The 17,217-nt window shown below is 39.0% G+C and overlaps 1 protein-coding gene across 1 annotated transcript; it reads left to right on the plus strand.

The window, feature by feature from the left end:
• The first annotated feature begins 10,873 nt into the window (after nucleotides 1–10,873).
• On the plus strand, nucleotides 10,874–13,365 carry LOC105224516 (uncharacterized). Its single transcript, XM_011202622.4, has 2 exons — nucleotides 10,874–11,149; nucleotides 12,028–13,365. The coding sequence occupies exons 1-2, from the start codon at nucleotides 11,053–11,055 to the stop codon at nucleotides 13,053–13,055; spliced, it is 1,125 nt and encodes a 374-aa protein (XP_011200924.2). The 5' UTR covers nucleotides 10,874–11,052; the 3' UTR covers nucleotides 13,056–13,365.
• Nucleotides 13,366–17,217: the final 3,852 nt, after the last annotated feature.

The raw sequence follows: 17,217 nt of genomic DNA on the forward strand, positions 1-17,217 counted from the left end.
ATCATCTAGCGGTTCGTCTCCATAAATGCATGCTGGACTTTCTGTTTTTCCCATGTTGTACAGGTATTTTCGGAAATACCCGTGCCCAGACAGCATCTGTGTTATGTAGTAATTTACCTCGCCGTGGTTTCTACTGTGCCACGTCTCTATTTCCTTAATCAGTTTGGCGGTCCATCTTCCTTTGCTCTCTCTTGTCCACCGATCTTGCCAGAGTTCAAAAGTTTGCTTCCTCGCCTGTTGTTTTGTGGCCATCTGTATTTCTATTCCGTCTTTCTTCCATAGCCAGAGTTGTCTTCTCTCCTTTGCGAGAAGGTCTATTGGGATGACGCCGCTTATCACTAGCACTGCGGGTTCGGATACAGTGCGGTACGCCGAGGCGACTCTTAGGGCTGCTGTCCTCTGCACTTTAGCTAGCACTTTCCTTCTATGTTCTACCTTTAATGTGTCGGCACATATTTCGCTCCCGTATAATAGTACTGACTGTGTTGTGTCCATAAGCAATTTCCTTCTGCTTGCAAGTGGGCCTCCGGTGTTTGCCATGAGTCTTGCTAGCGCCATTGTTATATTGGCTGACTTTTTTGCAGCGTGTTGGATTTGAGCCCAGTACGTCAGTTTGTTGTCCATTCTTATTCCTAGGTATTTTAGGGTTTTCGTCGTTTGGATAGTTTCTGAATGGACTTGCATGTTTACCTCCAGCGGGATGTGTTTCCTAGTGAGCAGGATCAGTTCTGTTTTTTCTGCAGCTAGGCTGAGGCCGTGTGAGTCCAACCATGCCTGTGTTCGCAGCATAACTTGTGTCAGTCTGCGCCTGGCCATGTCTGTATTACGCGCGGTTATGACGGCGGCGATGTCGTCTGCATAGCCTACGAGGTAGCAATCGTCAGGCATTTCAACGTTTAAAATTCCTTCGTAGCTGGCGTTCCATAGATCTGGTCCAAGTATAGATCCCTGCGCTGCTCCAGAGGTTATTTCCTTACTTTTTAGGCCGTCACTCGTGTCGTACAGTAGTTTCCTGTCTTTAAGATAGCTTCGTATCATTTTCATCAAGTAAAGGGGCGTTTTGAAGCGGCTTTCTAGTGCGTCGATCATATTTGCCCATTTTGCGCTATTGAATACATTCCTTATGTCTATTGTTGCGAGGAGGACTATTGGTCTCGAGAAGTTATTTTTTCGATGAGCTTCCTCCACGCTGCGCACGACGTCTTCCACAGCTCCGATGGTGGACCTGCCTGGTCTGAATCCGTGTTGTCGCTCTGATAGGCCTCCAGCGTCGTTTATGGCGGATATGATGCGGGGTTTCAGCAGTCTTTCTAGCAACTTTCCTGCTGTATCTCGCATGCATAAAGGTCGGTATGCTGATGGTGTTCCTGGGTCTCCTTTGCCTTTGCTGATTAGGGTCAGCTGCTGCCTCTTCCATATTTCTGGGAAAATGCCCTCGTTTAGGCATGCATTATACATGAATAGCAGTAAGTGAGGGCGTTCCGTAGCGATTAGCTTTAGCACTTCCACCGGTATCCCATCAGGCCCGGGGGCTTTTCTGGTCTTTAGAGTGTTTGCTGCAGTGTTCATTTCCTCCAATGTGAAAGGCGGACATGAGCTCTCTTGTGTATGTTCTAGTGGATCTCTTCCCAGATCATGGGTTGGGAACAGGGTGTTTACGATGTTCTCCATAACTGCGGCGTTTAACTCAGGGGTGGCCTGTTCTGCTCCGAGTTTTTTCATCACAATCTTGTATCCGAGACCCCACGGATTTTTGGTTATATCGTTACGTAGCTCCTCCCATTTATCTTTCTTTGCCTTTGCTATTGCGTCTTTCAGCTCAGTTTTTGCAGCTTTATATTCCATATGCTCCTCCATTCCGTTTCTTCCTCTTCTTATGGCTTTTGTATATCGTCGTCTATTGCGCAGGCAAGTTTGTCTAAGGTTTCGGATTTCGTCCGTCCACCAGTAAACTGCTTTCTTTGGATGTCCCCCTTTTATTTTGGGCATTGCTACTTTATATGCCTCGGTAATGGTGCTCAGGGTTGCTTGAACGATCAGCCTAGCTGTGCTATTTACGTGGTATTTTGGTGGGTTTTCATCTATGGCTGCGAGGAGCTTTTCTGAGTCTAGCTTGGAAAGGTTCCATTTGCGTGTTCCTCTTCTTATCTTCGTTGCTGGATTTCTATCTGGGCCTATGAGGTGAGATATGTATTGGTGGTCGCTACCAGTATAGTCTTCCAAAACTTTCCACTCGCGCAGCTGGCTTGCGAGTCCTTCGGACACCAGCGTGATATCGGGGGTTGTGCCGTTGCATCCTGGCCTTCTGAAGGTAGTTTGGGATCCCCTATTTGCGACGATAAGGCCTAATCTAGCCGCCATGTCGAGAATTTTCCGGCCCCTTGAGTTTGTAGTCGGCGTGCCCCATTCCGTGGCCTTGGCGTTGAAGTCTCCGGCGATGATCAAGTGACGGTTTCTTTGTCGTGCAGCATCCTCTATAGCATCGAGCTTTGCTTGGAAGTCTGTGATGGGGTCGCTTGGTGTCAGGTAACAACTTATTACCTTAATGCTTTCGTTTTCTATCCAGACAAACCCGTTTCCTCTCCCGCTGTTTGTTTTTCTGAAACTACTCCTTTCCGTTTGCCATTTAGACCCTTAAGAACATATCCTCCAAAGAATTTTTAAAAATTAAAATTATTTTAAGAGCTACAGTTACTATAGTGACGTAGTACCTAGCCCGGTAGGTAGGTAGACTCACTTTTTTAAACGCGTTTTTTTCGAAACTACTTTTTTCCACACGGTACCGGCATTATCTCAAGTTCTATACATCCAATTTATTTCAAACTTTGTGTGAACCTTCTTTATATAATACTTTATCTCCTTTATCCTTTATCGTTATATAATCATTTGTTTTTAATATTTTAAAAAATTCAGGAATTTCAAAAAAAAGCGTAAATAATTATTTTTATTTTCAGGCAGTCGCTATTTTTTAAAAAATTTGTTTGTCGTGTTCCCTGAGGTAGGGACTATAACAGCATCCTTACTGATTAAGAATTTCTTTTGATTTTTTTTTTTCAGACCACCAGGATGCACCATTTTTTACGCCTGTCTGTCAGACAAAGATTATTTTGCAACTTAGGATTGAAACCGGGTTAATACTTTCAGGTATACAAGGCTTCTTAGTTAAATGTGGCCTAGGCAAGTTTTTTGCCGATTTTATTCATTCATGAGTCTCTCAATTTTATTAAGTTAACTCACAAATTTGGCCGAAATATGCAGTGACTTCATATCGGAATTTCGAAAATCTTTATAATAAGTAAAAATATGGGGGGAAAGTATTGGCCCGATTCAACTAATTTTTACGAGGGCTTCTATATACATATATTTCTGGCCTAATAATGAAAATGGGAATATTTATCAACGAAAATGGTTTTATTTTATTTTCGAAGCACTTTTTCCACTCCGATTGAGACCCCTCCAAAACATGGTTTTTGAATGCTTCAACAGCATCTTCTGGCGACGAAAATCGTTGACCACACATTCTTTTCTTGATGTATGGGAATAAAAAGAAATCATTGGCTGCCAAGTCAGGGCTGTACGGCGGATGACCCATCAATTCGACGTTTTGGTCGGTCAAAAAGGCGCTGGTTTGAGCCGATGTGTGAGAGCTCACATTGTCATGGTGCACAATGATTCGTCTTCTCTTGTTCGTTTTTCGAATTTCTCCGAAGACTTCAGGCAAACAAATGGTGGTGTATCACTCAGAGTTGACCGTCCTACGTTGCTCAAGCGGAACAGTCGCCACATGACCAGTTTTGCCGAAGAAACGGGCAACCATTTGCTTCGCAGTGCTTCTTCCACGAACAACTTTCGTTGGATTTGGCTCGTCTTGGAAGACCCACACGGCCGATTGCTGTTTTGTTTCGGGCCCATACGCCTAGATCCATGATTCGTCACCTGTGACGATCCTATAAACGTATTTTGAAGCACCGCGATCGTATTTTTTCAGCATTTCTTTACACCAATCCACACGAGCCTTTTTTTGAACGATTGTCAAATTGTGCGGGATCCAACGAGAACAAACTTTTTTTACGGCCAGGTGTTTATGCAATATCGAATGTATGCTGGTGGGAGAAATGCATAGGCATGCCTCTATCTGAAGGTATGTTACATTATCAGTTCACGTACGGCATCGATGTTTTCTGGCGCAACGGCTGTTTTTGGACGACCTTCACGGAATTCGTTTATGAGCGAGCGTCGGCTACGATTGAATTCGTTGTAACATTTTTTCACAGAGCTATAGGATGGTGCTTCATAGCCATACAAAGATTTTAGTTCATCGATGCACTCTTGTCGGGATAATCCACGTCGAAAGTTGTGAAAAATGATCGCACGAAAATGTTCACGAGTTAATTCCATTTTTTGGCCGAGATGAATTTTTTAATTCCCTGTAAATAAAACAATTCACGATTAAATGACAAAACGTTCTGAGTGATGTTATGCTAAAAAATGTCAAACTTTCCAATGGAAATGTCAGATTGCACCGGACAACACTTAGTGTTGCCTAGGCCAGAAATATATATAGCAGCCCTCGCAACACAAAGACATACAATTATCAGGAAAGGATCTGAATTTCGCTTATATAAGAAGCGTTCCAAAGTAGACAGGACTTAAAAAAAAGACAGAACAAACGGTTCCTTCGGCAAAATCAATTTATTTTATTCAAAATAGTCTCCTTTTGTTTCAATACAGCTTTTTGCACGGTCCAAAAGCATGGCGAACGAGTGTTTTAGCTCGTTGGCCAGTATGGCCGCCAGTATGCCGGTGCAAACCTTTTGAATGGCCTCTACGCCTGCATAACGCTCTCCTTTCATGGGCAAATAAATTTTTCCGAAAAGGAAGAAGTCGCAAGGTGCCATGTCACGTGAATACGGGGAGTGGTTAATGGTTAAAATGTGACTTTTGGTCAAATAATCGTCCTTCGAATGTTGGATTCTGAGCAATTTTTGGTCGTCAGTCAATTTGTACGGAACAAACTGTGCACACCTTTCGTTAGCTCAGTGATGATTTCGGCTGATTTTAGATGAGTTCACGCACAGTTTCCATGCAATTTCCGGTGATAACGGATTCTGATTAGCACATGTTGATCGTCATTTATGTCCTTACGACCACTTTGAAAACGTTGGAACCACTCGCGCACTCTGTCATGGGATAGGCAATCATTTCCAAAACTTGTTTCATCAATTGAAATGTTTCGGTAAAAGTTTTCCCAATTTTAAAACAAAATTTAATGTTGGCTCTTTGTTCGAAGCTCATTTACGCACCGATAACACAAACATACTGACGCTTAAAACGCAATAACTTCACTTCCAAGAGATGAAATGTCATGAAATTCTCACTGGACAATCGATAAGGATAGCATGTTTTAACACATCTGTCGACATATAGATGGCGCCACCAGGGGGCCTCTTTAGTTTAGAACGCACCTTGTAATATATATATGACACATTGACCGGAATTCGGTACCTAGGGGCTTGAACAGTTTTGATTCGATTTGGATAATTCGCGAAAAGTTGTTACATGGGAAGCGGGCGTGGCTCTAGTCCGATTTTGTCTGTGACTCTGTGACATAGGAATGTTTGCTATGTGATTGTGGTTTTCGAGTGTTGAACGGCCCTCGTACATCGCTTCATTATTTACAACAATCAAAGCATGTCGCTGTGACGTTTATGTACAACACTCAGCAACAGCAATTGTGGCATATGCGAGCTCAACAACAACAAGAGCGACTTCAGGTGAGTATGTAGCCGTGGCGATTATAAGTAAAACAAAGAAATAACTTCTTCAATTCAATGTTGCGTCACTTCAATACCATGCAAGTTTTTGCTGTAACTACAAGTGTACTCTTTGTTTTTGTACAACAAACACAAAGGTTTCATGCTCACAGTGGATCTCTCGGAAATTGGGTCAGCCATGATGCTGCCGGTTTTGGTGCCATTGTTTTGGTGATGCAGCGAATAAAAAGCAAAGCAAAAGATATTAAACACATCAAAAACAAAACAAAGTAAGCGAAGAAGAAAAATAAAGCTGCTGATAGTCTTGTAGAATAGTGAAAACACTTCCCAGTTCATTGTCATTGGCAGAGGTGGTGCCCTTCAAGAGCGTCGCGAGTAAACACAGACACTTTAAGTGTATATTATCGATATTTATCATATAAATATTTGTCGATTTGTATTACTTATTTATTGATATTATTTAAATTATGTAAAGATCTCGTATTGTTTTTATTATTTTGCTATGTCCTTGAATTTGTAGCATCTGGGAGGCTTCCCAATTCGTTTTGTACCGATAATTGCTTGCACAGGCTCCGTTCTGTTTTCTTACCTCTATTTTGCACTCACCCTTATATATCGATGCAAATATTTCTATTTGATGACCTGATGAACCAGAGCAGACTGAAATTATAGAGCGAATACTTCTCCCGCCTGCTGAATGGCAGTGAAAACAGAACACCTGGACGAAGGAGTAGACGTTCCATTGCTCGACCATGAAGAAGTTCGAATATCAAATACATCTGAAGAACAACAAAGCGGTGGCGGCGAGTTATTGACATAAGGCGGCAAAGGACTGATCAGAGCATGCCAATCCATAAAAAGGTAGACCCCATAATCTGCGCCAACTACCGTGGGATAAAAATACTTAACATCGCAAGTAAGGTTCTATCGGGCGCAATGTGTGAAAGATTAAAGCCCACCGTCAACAAATTGATTGGAGCTTCTCAGTGTGACTTCAGGCGTGGAAAATAAACAGCTGACCAGATTTTCACCAAGTGCCAAGTCTTGGAAAATATCCGTAAAAAGAGGATCGACACACACCACCTCTTGAGGCAGCGGCTAGGTCATGTCGTTCGAATGGAACCTCAGCTCTGAGGGTTGGGGAAACAGAGCAACAGGAAGTCCTCCACTCTGTTGGAAATACCAGGTGGAGAAGGATCTGTTTACTATTGGAATCTTTAAATGGTAAAAACAGTGAAAAAGAAGAACTCCTGGCGCGCTCTTGTAAACTCGGCTATGACCGCGTAAGCGGTGTCGACGCCAATAAAGAAGTTTCCCAACAACCAATTTCGACAAAATTTAGTACGTGGCATTCTTCTTACATTTTAAGGGATAATCCTTCTCTTGTAATGGTATGTCTTTCCTTATCCCCCATATAGTTAATATAAAGATTTTCGAAATTCGGGGTGACTTTGTACCGTATATAGCGGACAATATGTGGGTTATCCCAATGAAAATAAGAGATCGTGTTTCATTAACACTGTTTGTGACTAAAATATATAAATTTGGGAAACTAATATCAGGATTATATAACTAATATCAGGATTTTCGAACATCTGGCTGACTTTACTCTATATGATTGGTTTTACTTCTTAAAGTATTTTCTTAGCTTTGATTCTTGCAAGTTGCAAGAGTGTAAAATGTTCTGTTGCACCTGAACTTAGCCCTTCCTTACTTGTTTTTATAAAGTATTTGTAGGTCCAGTTAATGCAGAAAAGGTTATTGAAAACTGCAAATAATATAATATGTAATATATTTTGATATTTGGCTCTAAGCTTGTACTTTGAGTTTGAGAGAGTGCAAGTAGTTGAGCTCACTTATTTAACATATGTATGTCCATTTTTGGAAATGTGAGTGAATCTTTGCAACCCGTAAGCTAACCTAATTACTTTTGTTTTCCTCAATTTTGAAACAGTAAACTTTAGATGAACGAAGCAGTACAGATTGGGGTTAATGTGTAATTTTTCTATTGGTATTTTTTAACTTTTCAATTGGTCAATAGGTTTGTGAGAAAGCTAAATATAATCGTTTTAAACATTTAACATTTTTTCAAACAGTCAGCCATACGATATCCGATATTGATTTCCGCATTGATATGTACTTGATTTGTGTAGGTAGTGGAAAGGGAAAAAATCAGATGGAATTTAAAATTGTGTTATATGTATAGGAAGTAGGCGTAGTTGTAGTCCTATATTCACAATTAAATATAAAAACGTCAAGATAATGTAATGTACCGGTTACGGTTGAAATTGGTCTAATAGATCCGGAGATAACTTATTTCATCTAAATGTAGGCGGTGGTGTCATCATAGCCTATCGCCGAATTTAAACCCAGCTCTTGCAAAATCTTCTTGTATCATGCTGGGTGTAAAATTTAATGTCTCTGACGCATTTGGATATTGTTTTATCGTGCTATAAGTAGTTTCTATCAAAACCGTGATATGAGGCGAAGGTGGGGTTATCATTCGATTTCAATCATTTTCACACTGTCGATAAGTGGTTCTTAAAGGATTTGTTCTAAGCGAATTGGTTGTTTTAACATTAGTGGCTTACGAGATATGTAGATTAAGCCTATTAGAGGACGGGAATACACCCATATGTACAAGTTCACGCAAGTGAGGAAAGTTGTCTGGGCGCCATTCACTTGGAAGTGACCCAAAACGATTATTTTAGTCTTGGTCTTAGACCAAGTAGTATCCTTTGGTAGCCAAAAAACAACCGTTTGAAAGTGTGCTAGTGATTTTGCGAAACATTCCTTCCAGGGTTGTGCGCTGGATTAGGGGCCCACCACGTAAAAAACACCCCCAATTAAAAGGGCAGAACAGTGTGCTGTTGTAAACTTGGCTTTAACCGCGTATCCGGACTCAATTAGCTTTAGGTGATTCAAACAACCGTTGCGTGAGCAAAATTATTGTCTCTGTTGCAACATATTGTAAGAGCTTAAAAAAGAATTCTATCATTTTTAGAGGAAGACTTCAGAAACGTTTTTGTTTTTTTCTGAAAGAAAGAAAGCATTTTTGGAAATTTTCATTATACCCTGAACAGGGTATATTAAGTTTGTAACGAAGTTTGTAACACCCTGAAGAAAGCGTCGGAGATCCTCTAAGGTATATATATAAATGATCTGTATGTTGAGCTGAGTCGATTTGGCCATGTCCGTCTGTCTGTCTGTCCGTCCGTTCGTCTGTATATATACGAATTAGTCCCTCAGTTTTTAAGATATCGTTTTGAAATTTTGCAAACGTCATTTTCTCTTCAAGAAGCTGTTCATTTGTCGGAACTGCCGATATCGGACCACTATAACATATAGCTGCCATACAAACTGAACGATCGAAATCAAGGGCTTGTATGGAAAACTTTCGCATTTGACGTGGTATCTTCACGAAATTTTGCATGGATTACTGCCTCAGGTAATAATATGATCTCCGAAGAAATTGTTCAGATCGGCTTACTATAGCATATAGCTTCCATAAAAGCTGAACACATAGTTACTAAAAGAAATGCACATGTGAAGGGTATAATAGCCTCGGTGCAGCCCAAGTTAACGCTTTTTCTTGTTTTTGTTGTGAATACAAATTTTATGTTTTCGACGACTCGTTTCTGTCATTAGAAAGTTAAGGGGAGCCGGCTTTAGAGGCTTCAAAAAATCGATCTAGGCTGTATGGTTTTTCTGAAACAAAAATTCAAAAGAGATTCATATTGACCAAAATTTTTTTACTTTATGTTGCGAAAAGTAAGAACAATTGGAGCACTGTTGTAAACTCGGCTATAATCGCGTAAGCGGCGTCTACGCCAATAAAGAAGAAGAAGAAGAATATTTTCGGTACATTAACAAGTTTATTGGGTTCCAACAGCCTTGACAGAAAAAGCATACCACACAAAGCAGGAGTGTAGCGCTTCAATAGGCCCAAGTTGGAGCGTGTGAAGCATCTATTGTTTGTTGAACGTTTTAAATACTTCCAGTTGTGGACCAAATTTTAAGATCTTAGAATAAAGTAAAAAATAAAGTAAGCATTAATTTACTTTTGAATGAATAACATTAAATAATTTGACATTGCTTAGTCATAGATATGCACTCACACATAGAAATGTCTCTGTGCATATTCAGACATACATGACTTTCTGTTTCAATTCAAGTGGCAATTGCCCGCAATAAAGTTGTAGCTCAAACCACGAACAACATTAGCAGCAACAACAACAGGCACATACACACGAGCACATGTGTGTGTGCCTCTTGTGTGCAACTTAACATTGGCTTAATATGAAAATAGCTCCAGTTAACTTGTTGTCCAGCAGTTTACCACGGCTGTTGTTGTTGTAAATCTTCATGCCTCTCTTGCTGGAAGCACCGCACTCGAGCGAAGGTTTTTTGACACTCAACAAATCAACACGAATAACAAATTTTTTCCACGCTTCTCGGCTTTGCAGCCAAAAACGAAGCTAAATGCATGTATGTGTATGTATGTATGCGTGAAATAATAAATAGGTGAATTCCTTAAATATATCTTTGCTGCTTTGTTGCCCTTTTAATGACACACGAGCAATATTTTCTATATTTATATACATATATGTACATACAAATAAGCGTATATGTGTATATCCTCGTTAATTATAATAATTATTGTTGTTATTTGTGCTACTTGCGCACTGTTGTTGTTGTTAATTGCTGCTGCGTCCACAAAAATCAGCCTTCATGCGCACAAGTCAAAGGTTTGCTCTCTTTCTTGGCTCTTTCAAGTTGCTCTTCATTTCGTTCGGCTGTGCTTGTGTTGTTGTTGCCATGCATTGCTTGTTGTCCGATCGCTTTTGCGCTTTGCTATATCGCCAAAGTTCAATTACAAATTTTAATGGCATTTTAGTCAAAGCAAAAGTTCGAAATTTCGGTTACTTTTGGGTTTTTTCGATTTTTTTTGCCTTTTTGGTTTTTGTATTTCTTTTGCAGTTGTTGGTATTTGGTGTTGTTGCTTCTGCAGTTGCCTTGTATGAGTTTCAAGTGTTAATGGTCGAACGTCAATTGTTGCAATGCGCATCAGTTTTTTGGAATCATATAAATTACAGTTGTGACCGTTGGTTTGGCATCAGTTCGTGACTTGCTCTTCCCTACAAAGCTTCCTTTACCGCTATAGAGTGCACGCTTCCGGTGGATAAAGAGGCAGTGTTATACAGTTTGGAATACTTTGAACATTTTCTTTAAAGGATTTGTAGCCTTTAATTTGTTTGTGTTTTGTTTATTGTGCATAATGCGTGTATTTGTGTTAGTGAGCTGCTTGATTGCGGGCGTTTTGGCGCGTCCTGAGGCGCCGCTTGTAGGCTACACCTACAATGGATTACTGCAGAGTTAGTGTTGCGCAAACAAATTATAATATACAACCGAATATTTGAAAACATATAACAGTTTTCAGCTGAAGAAATAAAATTTATGAAACAAAATTTGGAAAACTAATATTTTCCTCGAATAGTGAATCGACTAAATCCAATTCAAGATTATGCTTCAAATTAGTTGATTTCATGGATATTAAAAAAGCTGGAAAATATAAGAATTCAAAAATTTGGTTTTGAAAACAGAGTTGCCATATCGAAAAATTAGTTTTAAAAATTTTATTAATTAATTGGATTTTTATGAAAATACAGAAGATTGAAGTGATCTATATAAATTTAAGACTTAAAAAATTTAATCTGAAACCAAACTCAGTTCGGAGGGCAAAATAAATGGTTGATATTTAATCATTATTTTTTATAGTATAAAAAGTCTAAAGAGTCCATTAATTGTGCCAAATATTTATTCAAGAATAAGAAAAATTGAAATCTGTAAAAATCTCAAATGACTTTTTAAAGATTGGAAATTATTAACTTTCTATTCAAAATTTTTTATTAAAAAAAAAGTAAACAAATATAATTTTAATACCTTTGGATACCGATTTTTAAAATAAACGGTTTTTAAAATTAAAATTTTTTTGTATAAATTTTTTGAATATTTTTAAATGTAAAGAGATTAAAAAAACAATAGTTTAGACACACAAGAGAATATTTGTTTTCCAAAATAAAAGCTGCTTTAATAATATTGAATAAAATATCACAACTTTTGAGGAGAAACTTCAACCTAAAACACAAAATTTAAAAAATATCGTTACAAATTTTGAGTTTATTAAAAAAAATCACTCCCAACGACTCCTACAGCCTCTAATCTCCAACACACTCTCTTCTTGCACTTCCAGATCCCGCCTCACTGCACCAGCAGCTGCCCTCCGAGCATGCCTTTGGCAACTTTGCCGCACCTCCACCGACCACTTATGGCACACCGCTCGCCGGTGAGCCCGCATTGAACAACATTGAGCAGCCAGCCGAAGCAGCTGGACCCGAAGATGTCAATCAGCAGCAGTACCAGGCGGTTCAACCACTGCCACTCGATCAGCAAGACTCCTACAATGCCGCCTACCAACAGTCGAGCATAGCACAAGAGGGCGGTTACCCTTACGCACCACAGCCGACCACCGTGCACAAGCATGTATACGTGCACGTGCCACCCAAGGATTTCGAGGATGAGGATGTGATCGAGACACGCGTGCGTCATGCGCCAGCCGCCAAGCAAAAGCACTACAAAATCGTGTTCATTAAGGCTCCAGCACCACCATCCATTCGTCCACCAGTTGTGCCACCACCACCACAAAACGAAGAGAAGACACTCATCTATGTGTTGCACAAGAAACCCGAAGCCACCAAGGATATTGTTATACCTACAGCGGCACCAACCAAACCCTCCAAACCGGAAGTCTACTTCATCAAGTACAAGACCAAGAAAGAGGAAGCTCCCGTCTATGGACCACCACCACAACAGCAAAATGATAACACCAATGACAATGGCAACAACAACTTTATCGCTGCCGATATGGATCCTCGTCATGCTGATTTGCCTGCCGCCGAGTATGGCGCTCCTGCAACTGATGAGTTCGCTGCTGATCTCACAGCGCCACTCACCACCATTCAGCCTGCCTTGGAGTCGGAGCAACCGCAATCGCACGACCAACAGCCACAGTTCGTAAACGATTTGCCCGCCGATGCCTTTGACTTGCCAACTGCATTGCCCTTCGCCGCCGGCGAGCAGCCACAGCCCACCGTTCAGGCGCCCAGCAATCAATACTTGGCTCCGGAATCCATGGCACCCATCGTGGTGGAAGAGCCCACTCACTTGCCATCGTCCAGCTATGGACCACCCAGCAACCGCTTCTTTCTGAAGAAGAAGTAAACGGTGTTGGTTGTTAAACAATACCCAGGAGCATCGGAGTGCTCCAAAAACTAGTAAAATTCCACAAACATATTTAGTATAATAGTCATCGAAAGCGAGAATGGAGGAAAGAAGAACTCTGTTCATCAGTTGGCCATTCAAACACACACTCATACGCGTCAGCATACAGCACATGTTAAACTTTAAATGCACTCAACATACCTACACATACGAAAAACATACATACGTACGCGTTAAATAATTTTGTTTGATTTTGTTTTATGTTTTTTAATTAATTTTAATGTTTATGAAGTTTTAGTAAATAATAAACGAATTTGTTATATAAATGAAACCAGCTGTGTTCACGCTTACGAAATGCTACAAAAGTAGTACGAAGTGAAAGGTGGTATTGTGTGGGAGGTTCAACTCAAAAGAAACGGAGAAATATCATTATCACTTTCAAAAAGCTTTCAACCTCATTGTATCGGCTCTTGGCGAATACATTTCAGCGTTAAGCCATTATTTTAAATGAACTACGCATAGCAATAATGGCTGGCTATTGCATATTTTAGAGGGCGCTTTATGCACCAAGTGTATGAAGAAGGTCAACCCAGACCTTAGTGAACCGAACTTTAAACTCCATCATAAGGAGTCTTTCTAATACTTTCACAACTATATAATGGAATATTAATTTTTATTCTTTGTTCTTCGGAGAACACATATGATTTCTTCATTTTGATTGATTTTTTGGTTTTTCTAATGTGATCAAATTGAAATTTTTTATTTATACTTCGTGTGTTTTTCGAATCGGTAAATTTTTATTTTGTAAGTTGTCAGTACTGTTAGTGACGTCAAACTATTCATTAGTATTCGAGATATGCGTCGTTTTGTGAGGCTCTGAAAGTAAATTCTTCGATTTTTACTATGTCTGAATTTATGGAACAGAGAAGTACGATAATTCACCATCTCATACTGCATTGGTTATTCGTGATCATTTCGCCACAATTGCAACTAATATTGTGCCGCAACCACCGCATTCGCCTGGTTTATCTTCATGTAACTTATGGCTATTCAGCAAATTCACATGACCACTCCGAGGACACCGTTTCGACACGATGGAGGATAACGACGGAGGATTTTCCCAAGTGCTGTGATGACTGTGGACGATTTTATTGCTTCAAAAAAATTTGTATGTACTTATTTTGGTTTTTTTTAAATTCCAACAATGTTTGATATCACTACAACTAGCTTCAAAAACTAACGAGCACTTTGATTTGGATAACTGAAAAATGACAACAATTAATAATAAATAATATTCATGCATACATGGTATATAATTAATTCCTTTATATTTTAGCTTCCAACTAAACTACATGAGTTTTTTGACATGATCGACTAGAGAGGCATTAAGCCTTTTATAGTGGTCTCCGCCCGACTCCTTATTTCTTCGGCGACTGTATTCACCTTTAGGTCTCGATAAATATCAGCATTATTGCAGTATCTATAGCATTTACAATGCCTCTTAGCACTTCGTTTTGAAAACGTTATCGGTTTGATTATTTGTTTATAAAGAAGTAATTTGTTGTGTATGAATGGGTTTGACCTTCGCCCAGTTAGCCATTTCATTTCGACAATTTCAGATTAAGTTCAATCCTGTTTATTTTAATATGCTCTTTCCAACGTAATCTAGCATCGAGCGTGATGGCAAGATGTTTGGCTGTATTTGGATATGGTAGGCAGACATCAAGAATACTTATAGTTTGAAAAGTGATTATTTTGTTTATTTCGAATGTTATTCTATGAGCATTCAAGCATTCAATTGTTTCTAAAACCGTACTGATGCGATGGGATTAACGGCTTTTCGTCTCTTATAGATTTTAATCTTTGATAAATTAAATTTTCAAAAAGTTTTGAGATTTTTGGAAGTAGTGAAATTGGTCTGTATGACGAGACTAAATGAGGATCTTTTCCTGGCTTAGGCCCATAACAACATCGACAACTATTCCAAGCTTGGAAAATGTGTCAGATGGATTGTTTTAATGAAAATATAGGCGAGCTTCAACAAAACATTTGTATGGTAACTGCTTTAACACTTCTGTTGTAATTAGATGGAATACAGCTACTTTCTTAACTTTGAGCTTTTTAATTTCACTTAAGTTTATAAATGGTGATTGCTGGAATTCTTGCATGATCCTGTTGAATACTACTGAGGAATGCCATTTCACTATTCTCATTTGGACGAAAGGTTTCAGCTGATGTTTTGCAAATGTATTAGCTCTATCACAAACACATTAAGCCCCTTTATTAGAAACAATTTTTAATGATGCAATGTGGATTGTTGGACGTTTCAGATATTTGGTACTTTTCCAGAGTAAGTAATTATCTTTTTTGTCAGTGAATAGTTGAGATAGATGTTTATTAATTGGCTTCTTCTTAATAAAAGTGATTTTTCGTTTTAATTCAGCTGTTGCCTTATTAAGGTTGGTTTTGTCGAGTGGTGAGAGTGTTTGTTGTTATTTCCGTCGTAATACCATGATCAGACCGACACTTAATCGGCTGTTGAGTAGTTTATCTCACTAATCTTATAAATTTAACAAGATTTCACCATACAAAAATGACAGTTTTTAATCTCGTCCCTGAGGTGATTGATGAGAAATACTATGCAACAACGTTTTCTTTTAATAAATATTAACCGTTGTGAATTCTGGTGAATAATGGCACCAACATTTTTTTTATCATCTCTTCAACGGTCCAGTGAGAACGGGCTAGATTAGTGAAGAGATTAAATGTAATCCAATCGCTTACAATTTTTGGTGGGAACTTGGCATAACTTTCTTGTTTTAATTAGGAGGATTTTTATTTGTTTAGGGTAATTAGAACCTATAATTTTCCGCATTATCTCCGGAATATTATCTCAAGCTGCTTGTTGAATTTCTGTCGTAAATGTGTCGACTTCTAACTCTAGTTTTTTAGTTGTTGTCACTTTCGAACACTTTATTTTAGTCTGAAGTATTTGTTTGAATGAAGTTCAGTCCATATTTTTGTTTTACAGCTTCAAACAGCTTTTTTGAAAACTGTTTCACTTAGTGTTAAATATTGTATAATGGGTAGTGATCAGAGTTTAGATCGCACCCACCTTCTTTTTCGATGAAATTTCGAGATATATCTTTGGTTATAAAGAAGTCTATTACATCTCGTATTTTGTTGATATGCTTGATCTAAATATATAAAAAAATTTACCATGTTTAATTTCATGTCTTCACCACAATGATAAAAGTGTTGAGTAGAACCATTCCACATTTAAATACTACATATATTTTTATACTCTTGCAACATATTGCTACAGAGTATAATAGTTCTGTTCACCTAACGGTGACGAAGGTAGTTAAAGTGTTATATATTGGTGTATATAAAAATTATCAGGATGACAAGAAGAGCTGAAATCCAAGTGATTGTCTGTCTATCTGACCGTCCGTCCATGGAAGCAGTAATTTGAGTAAAAATTGAGATATCTTGTTGAAACTTCGTACTCAGGTTTCTTAGTACAAAAAAAAATATGAGTTCGTAGATGAGTGTAATCGGAGCATTGCCATGCCAACAAAACGCCATTATCCAATAACCTATAAAGAGCCATAACTAAGTAATAAATCAAGCCATAGAACTGTAATTTGACACAGGGGACCGCAGAAGCAAGAGACACATATGGGTCCAAAATTTTGAATGAGTGGGCGTGGTCGCGCTCGTGGTTGTTGGTTGGTTTCTGACAACCTTTACCGAATTTGAAGTAATTGCAAGTAATTCGCACGAATTCTTATTTACTGCTCCAATTATTTACTGAAAGTCTACAACTGAGGTACTCCGCTCCAGTTTCATAATTTGAATTTCTCAATATTGCTTTTGCTCCGTATTTTTCACACCCACCCAATTGGCGGTGCCTCATTAGCAACACTTCCAAAATGCTTTCGAACATTTTCGCCACTCACAAAAGGATGAGTAAATTTGCATACCAGTCCAAGTGCTATTACATAACACGCAAAGTTTTCGTCTTGCCTTTATTGTGCTCTTACGCTTCTGCTTTGGCTTGGCAGGTGTTCATCACACTCTCGTTTACCGGCTGACCAGGCAGACCCATAACAAGTTTCATTAAGCCCATGGCGGCAGCGGAGTCAGCCGTTGTCCGAAA

Source organism: Bactrocera dorsalis, chromosome 2 (genome assembly GCF_023373825.1).
Source record: "Bactrocera dorsalis isolate Fly_Bdor chromosome 2, ASM2337382v1, whole genome shotgun sequence".
Lineage (NCBI taxonomy): Eukaryota > Metazoa > Arthropoda > Insecta > Diptera > Tephritidae > Bactrocera > Bactrocera dorsalis.